The 20,684-nt window shown below is 41.7% G+C and overlaps 1 protein-coding gene across 1 annotated transcript in view; it reads left to right on the top strand.

Annotated features, from left to right (window-relative positions):
- Positions 1 to 20,684, top strand: part of LOC131680735 (netrin receptor unc-5-like) — a 1,096,742-nt gene that overhangs the window by 1,040,791 nt on the left and 35,267 nt on the right. Inside the window, exon 11 of the mRNA XM_058961442.1 lies at positions 15,031 to 15,343. Coding sequence (XP_058817425.1) covers positions 15,031 to 15,343 — 313 coding nt within the window. The remainder of the gene's footprint in view (positions 1 to 15,030; positions 15,344 to 20,684) is intronic.

Genomic DNA, 20,684 nt, shown 5'->3' on the forward strand with positions numbered 1-20,684 from the left:
CAAAAACAGACACGAACAGTCGGTTCAAATATTTATAAAATAGTCTATAAACAAAAAAATCAATATAGAACAGCTTTCACACCTCCACGGATAACTTTCTTTTATGACATGTTAGGGAAGTTAAATAAAAAATATAGACTTTTAAAGTGAAAAATTACATAATTCCGAAACCGTCAGCAAAATTGTTGAGAATTCAATACCTTGAGCACATGCTGCATCCATGTCTTCAAGAAAGTTGTTTATAAAAGCGCTCTCGAAAACTTTAATGAAGGCATTAAGTCATCAACTGACATTGTTTAAATAGTAAACTCTCCATAAGATACCAAATTCCAAATTTTGACGGTTCCTTCTAGTTTCTGAAAGTGTTATTTTATTATTAACCCTCAAAAAGGCAATGGGTCTCAGTTACAGTTCTCTAGTTTCAATCAACTTATAATTTGAAATATAAATGATCGATCGTTTTCGGGCTTTCGATTCTCTCACTAGTAAAACGAATAAAAAGAGGCTTTTGATTTCATTAAATCTTAGGAGCGATGCTTCTTAGAGTCACAATTTTAACTTGCCTTTTTGAGGGTTTATCATACTAATTTTTCGTATCAACTCTCATTCGTCGCAACTTCACAAAAAGTATTTTCAGCAAATAACGAAGTTTATGCTAATTTTCGGTGAGCTGTTCTATGTTTCGTAGCCATTCAACCTATTCCAACTTCGCTTACCATTCGAAAAACTGTCTCTATATCATACTTTGCCACATTTCTTCAAAGTAAGTTCTAGAATGATTGGAAGACTTAGGGTTATGACTTTTAAGACTTTAATCTCCGGAATCAGTTTCTATTGGAGTCTTCTTGTGCAGGTTTTTTTTTGAATGGTTGTAAGTAGGGGTTTGCCCACTACTCGGGTTCTTGTTTGCCCGGCGAACCCTTCTTTTCAGGGCGGCCTAGGTGCTTCTACAGAATTTCGGATTTTCGTTTCACAAGGAAAAAAGTAAACAAACAAAATAAATTATTAAATTTACCGACTTTTATTCTCCGCTACTCTCTCAACTGCTGCTGCTGCTGGTGATCTGCTACTGCTGGCGGAAAGGCGGGCGGTTTCCTCCGACCGGCCGGGACAACAACGGCCGCGTTCTCCTTTGGTCGTTGGCTGCTCCGGCAGCGGTCCTTGACAATTAGCTAGGGAGGTGAGCTTGGCTCCTTTGTTGGAACCTCCCTAGCGACGTTGGTGACTAATCACCGGATTCACTTGCTCCCCGCAAGGAATCCCAGAAGACACCGCAGTGTTCTTCCCAGGTGGAGCCGTTGTCCTACCTGCTTCCCTCTCCTTGACTGTTAGCTGCAGAGGAGAGCAAGGCTCGTTCGACTTATCCTCTGCAGCGAGAGGGGCGGGTGCGTCGGATCCTTAACGGTTAGCCGGGGAAGCGAAAGCTCCTTGGTGATTAGCTTCCCCCGACGGCGATCCAGCACCACTATGCAAACGAGCACCCGGACCACGGGCCGGCACTTTCGACGGAAATCGACCGTCGCACACGCGCACTGAACGTTGGTTACGGTGGCGAGAAACTGTCCCGAAATCTTATTACGGACGTCTGTTATTCGCCGTGGTTCGTCACTTTCTAAAAAACTCGATGGCCGCCTTCCTCATTCGACCCAAAACAAACACCAAAACCAGCACCAAAAAAACGTACCGCCGCATAGCTGTCATCACCTATGCGCAGCATAGCCAGTACCCTTATTTCAGCAGCAGGAGAGCGGTGGCCTATCTAAGCCCTATGTTATTTATACATAAATATGAAACAAAATTTTCTACACCTATCTAGACCAACAGAATCGTTCACAAAAGCTAAAACAAACAAAATTTACGAGAAAAAGTGAACGATCATAAGGAACAGTGGTGAGCATTATGTTACATAAACAATGCACTCTACGGAGAGAGTACGTACAAATAGATATATTTTCACCCAGTGCTAAATTGTTACCCTGACGGGTTACAATCTCGCCCACACCGGGTGGAAAAAAATTGGTAACAATTTTTTTCTAAACTAACACCTAACACCGATACAATAATAATAACGAAATGAATAAATAAATAAATAAACAAAGAAAAACTAACTACACCTAATTATTTCTTCCGCAATTTATAAATAATTCATCCAAAAAAATTAATCGACCGAGTGTCCTCATCGGTGAAATGTTTGCTCAAGTTTGGCCTGATAATACTGACAGCATACGCGAAGCGAGAAGCTATCAGCCATTGTCATTATTCGGCTATGGGTTGAATTCTAAATCCAATCCGAAAACAAGATCGGTAACAACTCGAAATTCCCAAAATTCTGCAAGTGGCATTGACAATTTTCAATGTTTCAACTTGCAGGGGAACGGTTGTCGGCATTATTTTGCTTGTTTTTTTTCCTCGACTGTCCAGAAATGCCTCGTGTTCTTACGGTACCAGTACTACACGCTTGTGTTGGGGTTTCTATCCAAATACATTCATACAATTATCCCATTCATTCATCCTCAATCACTGGCCTACTCGATCATTCACATTCCGATAAGCACTTCGAATTAACCCCAAAGCAATTTTATCTTATCATTCACACATGCATTCATTCACTCTGTTTGATTCCGCACTCATAAATTCACTCATACAATACCGCTTAACACGTCATCATTTCTCCCACTCACAGACATTCCGGACAAAAAGTTTGTATATTCGTCCCTTTTCGCCTCAAAACGCTTCGTACATGGCAAAAGAAACGTTTGAGAGGGACCAAAGAATGTCTTTCGCATAATTTAAACAGATCAAAAAGATTCCCGCTGGAATCAAACGAACCACCCCAGGTTTAACCACAAACCCAAAATTAGACGAAATAAAATTTTATTCGATTCGAAATCGAAGACGCGAGGCGCTTTTTACCCCATTCGCTCTTTCACTCACACTACTCTGATCCAAATCGGGCCACACCTGCATGATGCAGAGCATTGATGCGAACAACGGGGAAAGTGTCAAATCGATGATCCATTCGATATGATGAATGAATCATCAAAATCGTAAATAAAAACAAAACAGTTCGCGAAATCGGTTAGCAAACTGTTTTTATTCGCGTTTTTTTTTCGTTTACGGTCGGCTCCGGAGTAGTAGTCGCGCAGGAAACCCATTTCCGCGAGTGTTGTGTCCCTGTTGGAAAAGGGAGTAGTGATTTTCTTGTGAGATTGTGCTCCAAACAAGGAGATTTTATATAATTTAGTGCACCCGTAGGTGCGAGTGTTCCCCACAGAAAGGGGTTTTTGAAAAATTTTATGTTGCCGAACACGGCAGAAGAATGATATGTATGCATCCGGCGGTGAAAAAGACGGTACAATAGGTTCGTTTTGTTTCTGCCAAACACTGGTTTGGTGAGAAAGTTTTCTTTACCGTAACCGTCTCGACCGCCGGAGCAAAGCAAATTAGTGGATAATTTGGTTACCTCACTGCGCGAGTGGGGCGCAAAAGAATTTTTTTGTTTGCCGAACACGGCGGGTAGTGTATTTAGATGCGCCCGGTGCCCGGGAGAGCAGCACGGTATAAGATTAGTGTTTTTAGTGGAGTATTCCACCCTACCGTAGTCGTCACCGGGGCCGGAGCATATATTTCGTGCGAGTGTTTGTTTACCACACTGCGTGAGTGTGGCTCTGGAAAATTGCAAGAAGGTGTTGAAGAACCTTCTCGCGGCAGAGTTGGTCTTCCACAATAAAAATAGAGAAGACGGAGAAATGTTTATTGTTTTTTTTATTTCGGACCAAAGTCCTTGTTGTTGCCGTAGGGAACTGACGGCTGCTTTTGGAAAACTCCCAAGTGAGTAATCCATATAAAAGCATACCGTCAGTCCACAAACGGCACGGAAAAGTTTTTTTATGCTGGTTTAAGGAGATTTGCTGGCCAAACTCCGAGATTTTTACCTGCTAAATCCTCCAGCTCGTAGGAGGACACACCCTTTTTTGAGACAATTTTTGCCGGTAAGTATTGTGGTCCAAGTTTAGCATTGTAAGACTCGAGTGCATTCGACAACTTCATGTTTCGACGGTACACCATTTGTCCCGTTTCAAAAGGTTTGGAGAACTTTCGATGACGCAAGTTGTACTGATGTCGAATGCCCTCGCTTGCCTTTGCCAAACTTTTGACCACAATCTCCCGGATTTTGTCTATCTGTTGGTGTCCTCACCGGAAATCCTGCTGAAGTCATCGGCAGATGCCATTTCACACCGGTGTATAATGAAATGAGGACTAAACCCAGTGGAGGAATGAACGGTAGTATTTAGGATGCGCTCCACATCACTGATGTGGACATCCCAGTTGCGCTGCTCGGTTCGAGCATATGCCCGGATTGCGGTGTTTATCGAGCGATTTGTTCGCTCCACTGGGTTAGCCTGCGAATGATAGCGGGAGTTCAGCCAATGTTTGACGCTGGTTTCTTTTATGAATTGACTGAACTCCTTTGAGGTGAAAGTGGAGGCATTGTCGCTTAGCAGAATTTCCGGGCTACCATGGCGATTGAACCACTGTTCGCGCAGTATCGTACAGAGTGACGTACTAGCTATTTTGCGAACGGAGGTTAACATGACGTACTTGCTGAAGACGTCGAGGACGACAAGCAAGTGTTGATTGCCACGTTTGCTTTTTGGAAGAGGACCAATATAGTCCACAGAAACCATTCGCCATGGTGCATTAGTCGCACGCGACTTACCCATTTCGGGCTGGACTGGGACGAAAGGAGCTTTGATTTCCTTGCACGTCCCGCATTCTCGAATAAACTTTCGTATTTCCGATCCCATACGAGGCCAGTAATATCGCAACTGCACTTCGTGGATCGTTTTGTCGTATCCCACGTGAAGCAAATTTTCGTGGGTACGTTGGATCAAATCTTGACGGAACTCGGGTGCTGGGACGAGTTTCCAACTAAACCGCGAGTCGCACGGAACAACTTTCGAGTTTACATACTTGAAAAGTTGATCATTTTCCACTTTGAAGTCGGCATAGTCGTCAGGATTTTGGATAACTTTGGACTTCATGGAACAGTACCAGTCTGAGGTGGACAAAGCTGAAACGGCTGCTACGGCCCGGGATAACGCATCAGGAACGACATTGTCCTTGCCTTTCCGGTGCTCAATAGACATGTCGTAGAGTTGTAATTCTAAACTCCAACGACTCAAACGTGAACTGGTTTTCCATTTAGTCTTCAGTATCCATGTAATCGCTGACGAATCAGTGACCAGTCGAAAATGATAACCTTCCAAGTAACCTCGGAAGTGTTCAACCGCCATTATCACCGCCAGACCTTCCTTCTCAGTTGCATGATAGTTCCTTTGGGGAGTGGTTAGTTTATGCGAAAAGTAAGCAACTACTTTCTCGCCCTCGGGATACTCCTGCACCAGAACAGCAGCGACTGCTACGTCACTAGCGTCTGTCTGAAGGATGAACTCTTTGGAGAAGTCTGGTGGGACTAAAACTGGAGGAGTGACTAGAAGTTCCTTAATTTTAAGGAACGCGAGTTCTGCCTCGGAGTTCCAAACTAAGCTCTTGGTTTTCGTTTTGAGCAGATCGGTCAAGGGAGCAGTGACCTCACTGAACCGATCAATGAAGCGGCGGTAATAACCGCACATACCGAGGAAACGACGTAGTTTCGTCACGGTAACCGGTCTCTCGTAGTCGAGAATGGGTTGAATTTTGTCAGGATTGACCTTGAGTCCGTCCCGATTCAACAAATAACCAAGAAACTTTAGTTCGGGGACTCCAAAACGGGATTTTTCCAAATTGATGGTTAGGTTGGCTCTTGCTAAACAATCGGCCACTGCTTTGAGCAACTGTATGTGATGCTCGAACGTTTCGCTTACCACGATGATGTCATCTAGGTAGACGAAAACGTAAGGTTCCCATTTACCTCGTCCTAGAACCTGGTCCATCAGTCGCGCCAGAGTAGCGGGGCTGTTGACGAGACCAAATGGTAGACGAGTAAATTGGAACATACCCCTGCCGGGAACACTGAAGGCGGTATATTTGCGACTATCCTTGGCCAGGGGTACCTGGAGAAAGGCCTCCTTCAAGTCTATAGTAGACAGGTACTTCGCCTTGGGTAAGCCGCCCAATATTCGCCCAGGGTGGGGCAGAGGGTATGCATCCCGTACAGTACGCTCATTGAGAGGCCTAGCGTCTAGACAAAGGCGGATTGAGTCGTCTGGTTTCGTGACCGCCACAATATTAAGCGACCAATCCGAATCAGACTCCTCGATAATTCCCATAGACCGCCATCGGTCAACCTCTTCCCAGACCTTTGACAGTTTCTTTGGGCTCATGTGATAAGGATATCGGCAAACGGGTGCCGCACCTTGGAATTCATCTTTGATGACAATCCTGTGCTCTGTGAATGAGGTTGGGCTTAGCTTTCCGGGCTCTACTGCCTGGAAACACTTCTTTACTTCTTCTACGCGCGCTAACTATTCCGAAGTGAGTATCGACTCACGCGGTACTTCATCTTCTTCATCGTCTTCTGATTCCTGACCTGAGTTCAACAGAGCACAGTTTTGTATCTCAGGAGAAATCCCAAAGGCGCGCCAAAAGTCCATACCTAGAATGGAGTTGGCGGTCAGATGCTCTACTACAAGAGTGCATAGGACCTTTGTCAAATTTTGAAAAGTATACGGGAGATACGCTTGTCCAATGATTGGTAAGGTTTGACCATTCGCAGAATGTAGTTCGAATGGTCGTTCCAAACTTTTCAAGGGACTTTTTGAAAACTTTTGGTATAGCTTTTTAGTCATAATCGTGGCGTTACTACCACTGTCGAGCAAGGCTTTGAAAGATTTGCCGTACACTGCGACAATTGCAAATGGACGGTTGTCGAACGGGTCGTCAAGGACGATGGTTTCGACAGACAACGAATTATCATAGTCCTCATCACAAGCCGGTCGAAAACTGTCGTAAATCTGGGGATGGATTGTTAGTTGTTCTTTGGAGCGCTGCTTTACTGCCAACTGCGACTTCAGTTGGTTCTGATCCCGTTTTTTAGGCAGTAAGGGCAACGAGAAACATCAAATCCTTTAAAACCACACACGATGCAGAAGACCCGATTTGGTTTCCGGCATTCCTCAAATTCATGTCCTTTGTCTCCACAATTGTAGCAGACGCCGAGCACGGGAGGACGATGCTTTTCCACCAAATACTCCAGACATATTATAGGTTTCTGCGGTGGTTCGATCGGTTTTTGATTGTTTCCTTCGAGATTCTTGCCGTCCTGATTCCCTTGCTGTTTCTTTTTCTGGTTGTCAGGAGGCTTGCTTGAATCAAGACCTGCCGGTTTGGCATTCTTGTTCCAAAACGTTTTGGATTTTGCGTTGCCGTTATTCTGTCCACCTCCCTTTTGGTTTTGATTATTTTGTTTTTGTTTGTTTTGTGGTGGATTATCAGAATAAGCAGCAACTTCCCGAGAAGAACCGAAAACTTTCTGATAAATCGGCGTCTTGGAGGCGTCGATCGATTTACCAAGACTCATCAATTCTGAGAGCGTGTTCACTGGCCTGAGGATAAGCATTTGTTTATAGTCGGCTTTCAGGTTCCGCTTGAGCACGTCGAGTTTTTCGCTCGGTGCCATTGGATCCGTCATAGCACGAAATATTTTTTCCATTTCCAGGAAGTATTCCTGGAAAGATTCGTTACGCATCTGCCGGCGCTGGAGAGCCTTCATTTTGAGCGTAGCATCAAGTTCAGGATGAACAAAATTTACCTTGAGCTCGCAAACAAGATGGTTCCAGTTAAACAACCGGTTTTGCGCACGCATAGCCTGATACCAGGTCAAAGCATTGCCAGTGAATAAATGCATCGCAGAATTGAAAAGTTCGTCTTCGCACATTTGCTCACACGCAGCGTAACTCGCTACGGTATCCAAGAATTCATTTAGTCCAGTTCCTTCATCAGTTCCAGCATACTTCCGAATTTTCCAATCAGCGACGCGTTGCGGGTTTCGCGAGTAATTCCTTGAAGCTGCCATCGATCCGTTTCCCGCGTTGGATGAAAAGTTCGGATAGGATGGTCCCGCCCGCTGTTCGGTCCATTCAGGAAAGTGAGGCTGGTTCTGAGTTTGGTACGGGGCTGTGAATCCAGTATTCTGTTTCGGTTTCTCGATAGGAAGTGATGGACATAGATTTTGTTGACCCGAGAATCCTCGCTTCAACACAAATTGGTCGGGACTGGGCGCCAGTGTTGGGCGAGGAATCTCTGGTGCATCAAATGAATCGGGTACGTCCATCAAACGCAAATCTTCCAGATCGGTCTGCAGATCCTTCTCGGAAGCACTTTCCTTCTGATGTACTAGTGCCCGAAGTTCACTGACGGATTCACGAAGTGAGACAACTTCTTGAACCGTCTTTCTTAAAACTGACGAAATGGTTGTCAGTGAAGCAATCCCACCCATTAGCGTTTCAGTAGCTTTTGAAAAAGCATCAGACCCCTGAGACGCTAGGACTTTATTATCGTCGGATTGCTGTCGCAATTGTCGAATCTCGTCCCTCATCTCGCACAAGACACGCAACAGGTCGTCTCCTACGAGCTGTTTGGAAAGAGATCCTTCGTTATCGGAAGGATTGGATCCCTGTGGAATTGCAGGTACGTCTGTACTCAGCAAATCTCCCAAAATCTCTCCATCCTCCCCTTCTTGGTTGTCGGGAGGAAGTGCTGCCTGTTCGTCACTGAAATGACTGGCATAAACTGCTAAAACTTCCTCCAGCAACCCCGAAATTTCCTGGTTGACCTCCCCTGCCGCATAATTTCGGATAACCTGGAGCCTAGACCCCAAATGAAGCAACCGTGTTCGGTAAATCTCCTTGTTTGGGCACCTGTACTGGAGATCTTCCTTGATTGTTAGTAGTTTACCAAGGCAGATCTCCTTTTCTTCACCCACGTCACCCCGAAAATTACGAACTAATTCCCTCCGAGACGACCGCTCATGCGACAAAATTCCCCGAAGACGCCGCTGCCGCTGTGCACCCGAAAGATCCGAATCAGGAGAGATAAAAATGCTTCGAGATAGCAACTCAAAATCCAGCTCATCGAAATGTAAATGATCGACGCGCATGAACACACACGCTTGGTTGAATTTCTCCAACGCCATCATAACTTGCGCTATATTGGAAGAAATCACCAAGACACAAAGCATGTAAGTACTGACACAGTATTAATTTCAATTTTTCGCCCACTAACGATTCCCTTAAAATTTCAGGAAATCAAGCTGCTCCAAAAATGTCTCAAATCGGATTGAGAATTCAAGGCAATTGGCCACCGCAACCGAATAAATGACAACAACCTTCAAACTACTCGTCCGGCAGACCAAACACAAACAACGCAATCCACAAATTCGGACAAAAAAAGGAAAAAACAAAATATCGAAAAAATACGCCAAAAAATGTAAATAAATAAATAATACGACCGCGGAACAATATTGCGGAAGAAACCTCACCGACTGTTCTACGAAAATCCTTGATTTAGTAGAAGCACCCCACACTCCGGAAAAGAAAAAAATATTTTCCAAAATAGGAAAATATTTTTTTCAGTGTGTTTTGCGCTGTGCGCCAAATGTAAGTAGGGGTTTGCCCACTACTCGGGTTCTTGTTTGCCCGGCGAACCCTTCTTTTCAGGGCGGCCTAGGTGCTTCTACAGAATTTCGGATTTTCGTTTCACAAGGAAAAAAGTAAACAAACAAAATAAATTATTAAATTTACCGACTTTTATTCTCCGCTACTCTCTCAACTGCTGCTGCTGCTGGTGATCTGCTACTGCTGGCGGAAAGGCGGGCGGTTTCCTCCGACCGGCCGGGACAACAACGGCCGCGTTCTCCTTTGGTCGTTGGCTGCTCCGGCAGCGGTCCTTGACAATTAGCTAGGGAGGTGAGCTTGGCTCCTTTGTTGGAACCTCCCTAGCGACGTTGGTGACTAATCACCGGATTCACTTGCTCCCCGCAAGGAATCCCAGAAGACACCGCAGTGTTCTTCCCAGGTGGAGCCGTTGTCCTACCTGCTTCCCTCTCCTTGACTGTTAGCTGCAGAGGAGAGCAAGGCTCGTTCGACTTATCCTCTGCAGCGAGAGGGGCGGGTGCGTCGGATCCTTAACGGTTAGCCGGGGAAGCGAAAGCTCCTTGGTGATTAGCTTCCCCCGACGGCGATCCAGCACCACTATGCAAACGAGCACCCGGACCACGGGCCGGCACTTTCGACGGAAATCGACCGTCGCACACGCGCACTGAACGTTGGTTACGGTGGCGAGAAACTGTCCCGAAATCTTATTACGGACGTCTGTTATTCGCCGTGGTTCGTCACTTTCTAAAAAACTCGATGGCCGCCTTCCTCATTCGACCCAAAACAAACACCAAAACCAGCACCAAAAAAACGTACCGCCGCATAGCTGTCATCACCTATGCGCAGCATAGCCAGTACCCTTATTTCAGCAGCAGGAGAGCGGTGGCCTATCTAAGCCCTATGTTATTTATACATAAATATGAAACAAAATTTTCTACACCTATCTAGACCAACAGAATCGTTCACAAAAGCTAAAACAAACAAAATTTACGAGAAAAAGTGAACGATCATAAGGAACAGTGGTGAGCATTATGTTACATAAACAATGCACTCTACGGAGAGAGTACGTACAAATAGGTATATTTTCACCCAGTGCTAAATTGTTACCCTGACGGGTTACATGGTATTGGTATAAATTGACAACTATGGGATCTCTATCGTGGGATCAGTTAGAAGATCCCATTCCCACAATTGTCCAAACGTGATGCCCAAAATAATCAATACGTTGAAAATTGATCAGGCAAATTATTAATGTAATATTTAATTTATTTAGTCAGCAGCAATACTGTTTTTCTTCCATTCAATTCGCATCGCTTGCTTGGAGCGAATCCTAGACCTAATACCCTTCCAAACTACCAACTCCGCAACACCTATAGAAGAGTCTGATGAATCGTCGTCCTTCCGTTAAGTAGGTGGAGCATCAACACTTCCTGTCTACCTTATCCTTTATCCTTCCCCGCGAACGATGGCGGCCGGCAATGATGGCTATCATGCTGTTGAGGTTATATTATGGGTCGGATTGGTATGAATTCCTACTTACCATTTCCTAAGCAACTCTTATTAGATAATCAGCAGTCAAACATGATGAAGTCAGTGTACAATCCGTCAAAATCATGGTCATAACGCAACGCAACGCATTCAATTAATTTGGTTTGGAAGGAGTTTTAACGTTTATCGAAGTTTTATCGAAAAGTCATGCTCAAACATTTTCCGCCACAGTTTCCCCCGTTTCACTGAATTTTACGTTGCTTTGAAATTCACAAACCGTCCACCAGTTGTATTCTAATAAATGATTCAGAATTTTTGGCATGGTAAACATCTGGTCCGGCCACATTTTGCCGACTGCTATTTGGCGAAAAGGATCAATTGGACTATCAGGCCATTAGGCCGACTGACATTTGGTCGAAAAGGTCGGTTGCTCGTATAGGTCGTTTGACCGAAAGCCAGTTGGCCGCCTGTTTCAATTGCCCAAATCCTGTTTACCGAATGCCAGCTGGCCAAAAGCCATTTGGCTTAATGCCATTAGGCCGAACAGAAATTAAATGCAATTTAATTGAATGTACACGGAAAAAAATCCGTTCATAAATTTATGATAACTAGATCACGATTTCTTAAACTGAAGGGTTTACGAAAACCGTGACCAAGTTTCTAAAACTATGAATAATAAACTTCGTATTCATGAAGCTAGTTATGTTTCCAGAAAACGTCGAATATATACATGGCGTTACTTTCGAATGTTTAGTACGGTTACTGTGGTTGTTCCCTGGACATTTTTAGTTTTTTTTTATTAATAGCCCGCCTCTTACCCCCACACCAAAAAGCTCACAAACGGAGCCCCCTGGTAGTGGACACATCAGTTCTCAGCGTACAAAAAAAGGTCAGCACAACAAAACAAAGTTACGAATCGCGCAAACGCTGAGAACAAAAAAAAACAATACGAGACCGACAAAACACAAAATTTGACAAGAAGCTACGGCGAGTACCCAGCGGAAAAGAATCCTTTTAAGGGTCTCATCGTAGCTTTGCGGAAAGCTTATAATAATTTAAATTTATTTACTACTTATTGCTAGAAAAAGAATGCATTTATCAATTGTTTTTATTAAAAAAATGTTAACCAATTATAACTAAAGGAATAAGCTCGATTGGTGGTGAACGACGTTTATATTAAAAATTCTCCTATTTTATTTTTTAAAATTAGTTTCAATTTTGCTTGGAAACGAGTGCGACCATTTTCATTGGATCCTTGTTCACAATTTGGGAATACACCGTTACCGTGATATTTTATTCATTAGTTTGCTATCGGATTCTTCTGTCAGAGTAGCGTGATTTTTGTTCATGATCTTATTCACGATTTCACGTAATTCCGGTTTCGTGGTATTTTGATCATGAGTAGAGTGATCCATGCTCGTGATTTCAAGATCTTTGTCATGATATTTATAATTTCTATTCACGTTATCAAGATATTTTAGTCGCGAGTAGAGTGATTTACGTTCAAGAAATCAGGATATTAGTCACGATTTTTGATATTTTTGTCACAAATAGTATGATTTATGTTCCTGATTTTAGGATCTTAGTCACGATTTTAGTAATTTGTTTGCATGTTATCATGATATTTTATTCAAGAGCTTCCTTTCGAATTTAACACCTGGAGTGATGCGATTGATGTTCATGACATCAGCAATTTTATTATGATATTCGTAATTTTTCTTTGCCTAATCTCGATCTGTTATTTTTTGGTTATTATTGGTTTTTGGAATCATACATGAATAATATTCGACGATTTCGTGAACTATTTCACGTGAACGAATGGTATGTCGTGACTATCAGTTCATGAACACATGAATATGATTTCGTGATATATTTTACGACCGCGAATGGCAAATCGTGGCAATGATATTAGGAATCATGAACCAGTTCACAAAAACATTAATAATATTGTATGACTTCGTGAAATATTTCACGAACTCCTATGGTAAATTGTGACTAGCACACTAGGGATCATGAACCAGTTCGCGAATACATGAATATTATTTCATGATTTCGTGAACTATTTCACGACCACGGATGGTAAATCAGGACTATTATATAAGAAATCATGAATATTTGATGATTTTGTGAACTATTTGTCGAGCATGGATATTGGATCATGACTGATATAATGGGTCGATGGGTCAATTAGGAGGTATTGGGGACCACGGCGGTGATCACGAAACTGTTGGGAACATGTGATGGCATCATCACAGTTCCTCGATGGCGGGGTGGTTAACGCACTCAACTAGATACTGGGAGATCGTAGGTTCCATTCCTGCTTAAGGACATATCTTTTCTCAGTGTTTCCAATAAAAAAGAATTTTCACCGTTGCTTCATTCTCACCGTTCCGGTCATTCTTTCTCTGTCTGTTTTCCAGTGGACACGTTCATAAAAATCATTGAAAAAGGAAAAAACAAACACTCACGTCCAAACAAGGAATATATTAATATTAATAGTTTATTCCTGCTCCAATATATGAATAATGTCTTATAAATATTCGATTGGCCGTAACATATCTAAACGAAAATCGCCTTTATAAAGTATGTGTTCACTATGGGTTGCAAATCACGAAACGAATAAACCACCGCGCAGAGAGTTGTTACAGTTTTAACCAAACTTTCACAAAACGACTTGTTTATTCTTCAAACGTAAACGGTAGACGTGCTACCGGTCTTTTTTACCGCATACGTATTTTGAGTTTCAATAAACATTCCACTTCACTAATAATAGATGGCCGAATCTTGCAATCCTTGAAATCAACCGCTATTGTGTTGATTCAAACCTAATATTCACTCATTTATGGTCTGCGTGTTACTCGCTGCAAGAATAGAATTAATTATTCATTGTTATATCTTATATTGTCTTTGATCAGAATCAAATACGATTTCTTGCAGTATTTTTGGTTGAATAAATAGCAGTAATGAGACACTGGTTTCCAACGTATACCGATTCAAAAGTTTAAACTTATTTTTATACAACATGATGCTAGCCTAAACATCCGTTATCTACACTTTCACCTTATAAAGACTTGTTCATATTTGCTATTATTTGTTCCTAACTACTTAATGACGCTGATTTTCAATTCTGTATCACATATAACAGATGCTGGAAGTATTTGCTAATTTAAACATATTCCAATCCCATAATATATTCACCATCTCAAATATATTATACAAACAGTTAAGACCAACCTAGCAACAGTTCCGTAGCGATTCACAACTTTCTTCGTTGAAAACCTTTCCATGGTATTAATGTTTACATTTAGATGCAGTATCGTTTTAATTCCCGCTACGCTAATTTGCACCAATTGAATCAACTCGAAACTCATTCAAACGCTACGCTTTCGTCCCGCAATCACAGGAAATTAACAAAGTTCAATCACAAAGTTTTACCCCTTCGTCTGTTAACTTTCGTCCAAATCGTACTCAACTAATGGCACTGACAATCAACTCATTTTCTCCTGAGTGCGCTAATCAGAACGACGCGCACAGTTTGCCGTTCCTTTAAAGCTAATGGCTTTGAAGAAACTTTTCCCCAACTCTAATCTACATCTAATTGGTTGAAAATATTCAAAAAGACGTCACTTTAGTCCACCGCAACATCTTACAGCTAGGGCTCCCTTCCTATCAGCCGGCAGTCGAAGTCGATGTACTTATCGTAGCTTACCAGACCGAAACCAGTGTCACCATCTGGCCCCTGCTGTTGCCCTGCTGGCCTCAAAGCTATCTCATACGCAATGAAATTAGTGGCCTAATTAGATTTTTATTACATTCCATCCGGATTGGGCACCCGGCCGAAGCCAAAGACGTATCGCCCAACATCCATTCTCATCACGACGACGAATCTTTTTTCGCAACTAACATTCCTCTATCCTTTCACTTCTCTTTTTTTTTGTGCTTTCAGAAATACCATCGGAATACTTCCCGCCCGAGAGCAAGAAGCTTACCCATTTTCAGCCCGATTTGACGCAGAATACGGTGGCCATAAATTACGAGTATCCCCTGACGCCGCACCACCAGAGCCAGCCGACGTCCCAGCATCATCTGCTCCAGCATCAGCAGCAACAATCACAGCATCACGGAATGTTCGCGGGAGGACAGCAATCGTCACATCCAGCGGGTGCAGGACATCATCAGAGCAATTCGCTGAAAAATTCGGCACCCTTTCCCCGGTCCAGCTCCGAGCATCACTACGATGTGCCGCATTTGTGCAATAAGTGAGTATCCGAATTGTTTCCGCGGGAAGTTGTTTCTTTGGGTGGGTAGATGTAATTTACATATTGCTGTTTGTGTTTTCTCGCTGGGTTAAAATAATGAGTACATCTGATCTATGGGAAATTCGAATGGTACAGCTAGTACTAAATTAATTGGCACAATTGCGGCTAAATAGTCAATGCACCATCTTCATCACAATGACAACAAAAATTTCAATTGAATCCGATACATTTAAAAAAAAACCCTTGATGGCTATAACTGATTTTTTTTAGTTTTCATTAATTTAACCGGAACACAATATTTAAAAACAATGCACCTTAATATCTTCACCTAGAAAAAGAGTTACATGGAAAAATGTGACAAAACTAATAAATTGTTCAGCTTGTCGGCAAACGAATTGAAATACAAAACGAAAAAGTAAATACCGTCCCAAAATCCTTATTTCCTTCGTTACGAGCTAAACGTGGGGTGTAATTAATGTCCTATCAACAAAAGAACGCCCAACTACATACTGTCTTAAGTGGGATTCCTTTGGCGCTATCCGTGGTGACACAGGCGAGCAGTTCCGATTCGCCCAGCGTGATTCCAAGCAATTAAGGATGGTCATTTCTCACACCGCACCAATTCCGGATTTGGCCCTGTTCGGTTGCCCTAGAGTATACCGTCATTGCGGAAGACCCTGCTGCGGTGAGAAAGGATTGAGTGTGCACCGAAAGGCGATGATGAGTGAGTGAATCAATTTACCTTTTTTTGCTTGCTTTCTTTTCATCCGAGCTTTGCTCGGTGGATTCAATTTGCGCTTTTTTGTTCTTCCCACATTCGAATTATGATTGACGGGATTAGCGACGTGGGCGATGAATAATGGGGCTAATTTACATCGCTTAAAAGATGATGTCGTAGCAAATTAACAGACTTACACTTTGAAATATTGCTGTCGGGTGAGGCACAAGACTGCCCGTCGAGCGGCCGGCGAAGGACAATGATGATGAGTTTTGTGATGTGGGAATCGGCAGTGTAAAGGTTAATCACCTAACTTAATCCGCTTCACGTTGGATTAGTTCGCACAAATTAGGAATTTTGCTTGTTGGATTTTAGAGATGGCCGCTTTTTGAGGCTTTTTCAGTTGAACCTTAAAATCTTGTTACACCATACTAGGCACCTTGAGACCTACTATCGTAACGGGGAAACATTAGTCTGCTTGCCCATTGCGTCTTGGTCGTCATTTACTGCTTCCTTGTCCTCAGGGATGTAATGCACCTCAGAGCAAATAAAGAGATGAATAAAAAACGCTCTTTGCTCTTTTCATGCGAACCACCGCTCGCCTCTTTCACAATAAACCCCTTCACTCCGATGTGTGTTGCTCCCATACGTGCATTCCTGTGCATTCTACTCCATGGCTGCACATCTCAAAGAGTAGAAAAAAGAGGCTCTTTAGTGTAAATCTTGGTCCCACGCGCACGGAAGCAGAGAAGGCGACCAAACTTTATCTGAATTCTAGAGAAAATTTAGAATAGGACGTAAGTAACAATGAGAGATTCTCTTTGGGGTCTTTCTCTTCTGTTTATTACTCGACCATTTCAACATTTACTACTCTACTCTTTGTATAATATTCTAGTAAAAACCGTCGGCTTTCGATATGTACTGGAAAATTAGCGCAAAGTGTTGTAATGACGTCGTAATAAACAAAAGAAAAAGTAAACAAAGAGAGGCTCTCAATGTTACTTACGTCCTATTGAAAATTTTCTCTAGAATTGTAGTTTGATTCGCTTGCCAGTGAAGGGACGCACAAAAAAGTGTGACTCTTTGAACGAAATTGTGCAGCTCTTGATGTACAAATTTTTCTCTTTTTGTACTGCTCTAGTTTTTCATCGGTGTATTTCGCTCTTTGTAGCACATTGTGGTGAGCAAATAACAAGCCTGCTTGTCCTTTTCTTCCACTTCCACTTTCTTACACTTACTAATTTATATCCTCCGTCATTTGTATTGGTTTCCTCGCTGATGGAGTTGACTGTGTGATTTGGTAGTGCTGAGCGCAGATTTTATAGCAGTCGTTATGGTTTGAACAGCAACTGTCATTTTGCCAAATGGGTGATTTAGTCGAATGTCAATATACCAAATATCATTTAACCGAAAGGGCCGTGTGCTCGAAAGCTGATAGGTTGAAAGTGTCATTTGGCCAAATTCCGTTTGACCGAATGCTATTTGACTGACTGTTCTTTGACTGAAAGTCAATTGGTCGAATGCCAGTTGTCCGAATGCCAGTTGGGCGAATACCAGTTGACCGCATGCTAGTTGGCCAAATGCAATTTAATCGAATGTTACTATTTTATTAAATTTCTTCGTGTTTTTGAACACAAAGAGTAGTGAGCCTAATTTCACCATGTTTCTATTATAACCCTACCCATTTGAAGCCGTTGGTTAGAGCAGTGTCTGCCATCTTTGTTCACCGCATTGAGTCAAATGGTAGCGCAATAACAGGGGCCTTCGATTCGAATTTTCGTTGCGCTCAAACACGAGAATTACACTGTTTTCAGCGCATTATCTTGGTTCTTAACAACGAAGCAAAACTGTTTATGCCAATTTGTACGCATTCCATTGATTGTAAGCCGAGTAATTAATGAATTGGTGAGGCACCCTCCTTAGATTGGTAAAAATAGGCGCTTCACCCTACACATACAATCTGGGCATTTTTGTAAGTATTACTTTTGAACAAATAACTCTTGGGCCAAAGCCAATGACCTTCAGCCAAACGGCACTCGGTCAAACAGCATTCAGCCAAACGATATTCAACCAAACGGCATTCGAGCTAACGGCATACGACCAAAGGGCATTCGGCTAAATTCAGACAAACGGAAATCCACATTTAACCAAACGCGTAAACGGCCCATTCGGCCAGACGCACAGTGACCGAAGGCCGGACAAAACAAAAAAAACTTATGTTTCACCTTCTCCAAATTTTGCAACCACTGAATGAGAATTGGACTTTTGGTAACATTTAAACCGTCGCTGTGCCAGGCGATTTTAATGATTTTCATTTTCAAAATCGCAGCATCTATGCTTTTTTCAAATATAAAAATTATAAATTTTCAATTTTGATCCGATTTGAGCACAACTAGTTTGATTTCAAAGGGCATTCAAAGGGCTTTATTTATCATTTTAAAATATTCGCCAAAATTGATTGGAACTATGATGTAACTATGTAAATATACAAATATATTTTAAGTGGTCTAATAACAAATTTCTATTTCAAAAATTTATTTTGGACATTCAGGTGAAACAATTCAGAGCGGTCACGTATTATACATTATATGGAAAATCATCTCTATTTTATCAAATTACAAGGGTTTGTTTTGTCCCTTTTTGACCGAAGAGGTTTAAAAACGACATTTTTAATTTTTTTTTCTGGTATGGAAGCGCATGGTGATTACCGCCAATTAACAAGTGAATCTTACAGACACTTTATATAGAGATTTAAAGTAGTTTTATCCATTTATTACAATGTCATTGAAATAACTAATCAGTAAAAAGAGATTCATCATAAAAAATAGCATTATGCTAATAAGAAAGGTTTCTGCATGGAATTTTTTTCTTATTATAACTTTTTGACAATAAAAATGAGCTCAGCACTCCAAAACTTTTGTTCGAGGACCCGCCACTGTGAAACGGCCCATTAAACCAAACGACCCTTTCGGTTTTCCATGGTGTGCTATGTGATTATAGGACTCGTAGAAATTTCAGTGCATTCGAATTATAATGTCAGGCAAGGTGAAATAGATCTTTCGAACTGCATCTTCACCCTAAACACGTTGTTAAAATACTTGAGAAACAGGTTCTCCAAATACCAGGCATAGCCGATTCCAATTATACGTATTTTTCAATTAATTAAGCGATGCTAGATTTTGTAGGCGTACCTCTATTTTATCGTCTTCCATGTACACGATAATCTTAATTCTAAATCTGTTACTTCTACTTTCGCGCGTTTTAGGTTGTTCTGCAAAACGTTACTTTCTGCTAAGGCTGAGTGTTATTTGATATCCTCAACGTTCCTTCCCGTTTTCCCATTGGCTCTCATCATTTAATTACAATCACCATGGTGAGCACTGCATGTCCCAAGCTGAAGTCATCGTCGAACGCAAACCACCCATAGTAATGGAAAACTGCCCAAAAATATGTTATTGCCATTTGCAACATTATTCAATGCAAAATAAACAAAAATTATCAAAATGAACAACAAATAAATAAAGAAAACACAAATACTGAATAGCGCAGGTGGTGAAACTGAATATAAGGCACTTCCAGCAGCCCAACGTCTATTTTCGTCTTCAGTAAATAATCCTTAAATAAAGCGCTATTGCCCGGTGGTCAAACCAATCGAAATTTGATTCGGAATCTTGAATGGAGTCAGTATGTAAACCAGCTCAAATGCAACAAGCGATTCCGAAACCGATTGAGTCGGATTCGGTTGTTATATTTGAGTTGGAACGGGTTTACTTAACTCATGTTAATTTTTCCGTTGTAGGGTGCTAGTTGTCGTTCTTTTTGCTCGTTGTTTTATTTAGTTATTGAAACATGCGATAAATTAAAAAAAAAAATCAATTCAGGATTCAGAATAAATATTCATAAAACTCGTTTCTAAAAATAACAATAAGCATTTTTTGAAACTCACAGTGAAGCTATGTTTTCAACCTTACCTACAATATTAAGATACTATCAAAATTGAAATCAGAAGGTATCTAAACATGAAATTCAAAAACTTGTTCTAAGATTAATATGAAGTCAAAGTAAAAAGAAAAAGACCACAGGTTTTTACAATTTCCGTGTCTTCGATCCCACATCGAATCCTCGAAGCCAAGGCTTGTACAGATTTCATAGCGGTTGATTGTTTTGCTGACTAAGTTATTCCTTTGCAGCTTACTATTTTTTGGAAGGGGTTCCAGATTTCCAGAGTCTGCTGCCAATTAAGGATTTCACATAATTTGAAATGAATCAAAGCCTGTTCAAACTTTACTAGATACAGAGTACGTTAGTTGCATATTATGTTACTCGAATGTTTTCAACATCACAATCATTCAAAAAAAAAAATTGAAAGTTATTCTAGCTTGTTAGGAAGGCTATAGCCTAGACCCCTTTCCCTCCGCACTGCGTACCATACGTCGACATTATTTATCGGGATTTATTAACAAAATGCCACGAAACAAAACAATTTGCAACAACGTTTGCGACACTAGAATTCCATAACTCAGACGCCATTCACGGGCTGAATTATTATTGCGTGTCATTTCCCTGCTGATGTATTATCGCTAGTAACTCGATCAATAATTAACTGCCCCAATGGACATATTG

The sequence above is a fragment of the Topomyia yanbarensis genome, chromosome 2, assembly GCF_030247195.1.
Source record: "Topomyia yanbarensis strain Yona2022 chromosome 2, ASM3024719v1, whole genome shotgun sequence".
NCBI classification, from domain to species: Eukaryota; Metazoa; Arthropoda; class Insecta; order Diptera; family Culicidae; genus Topomyia; species Topomyia yanbarensis.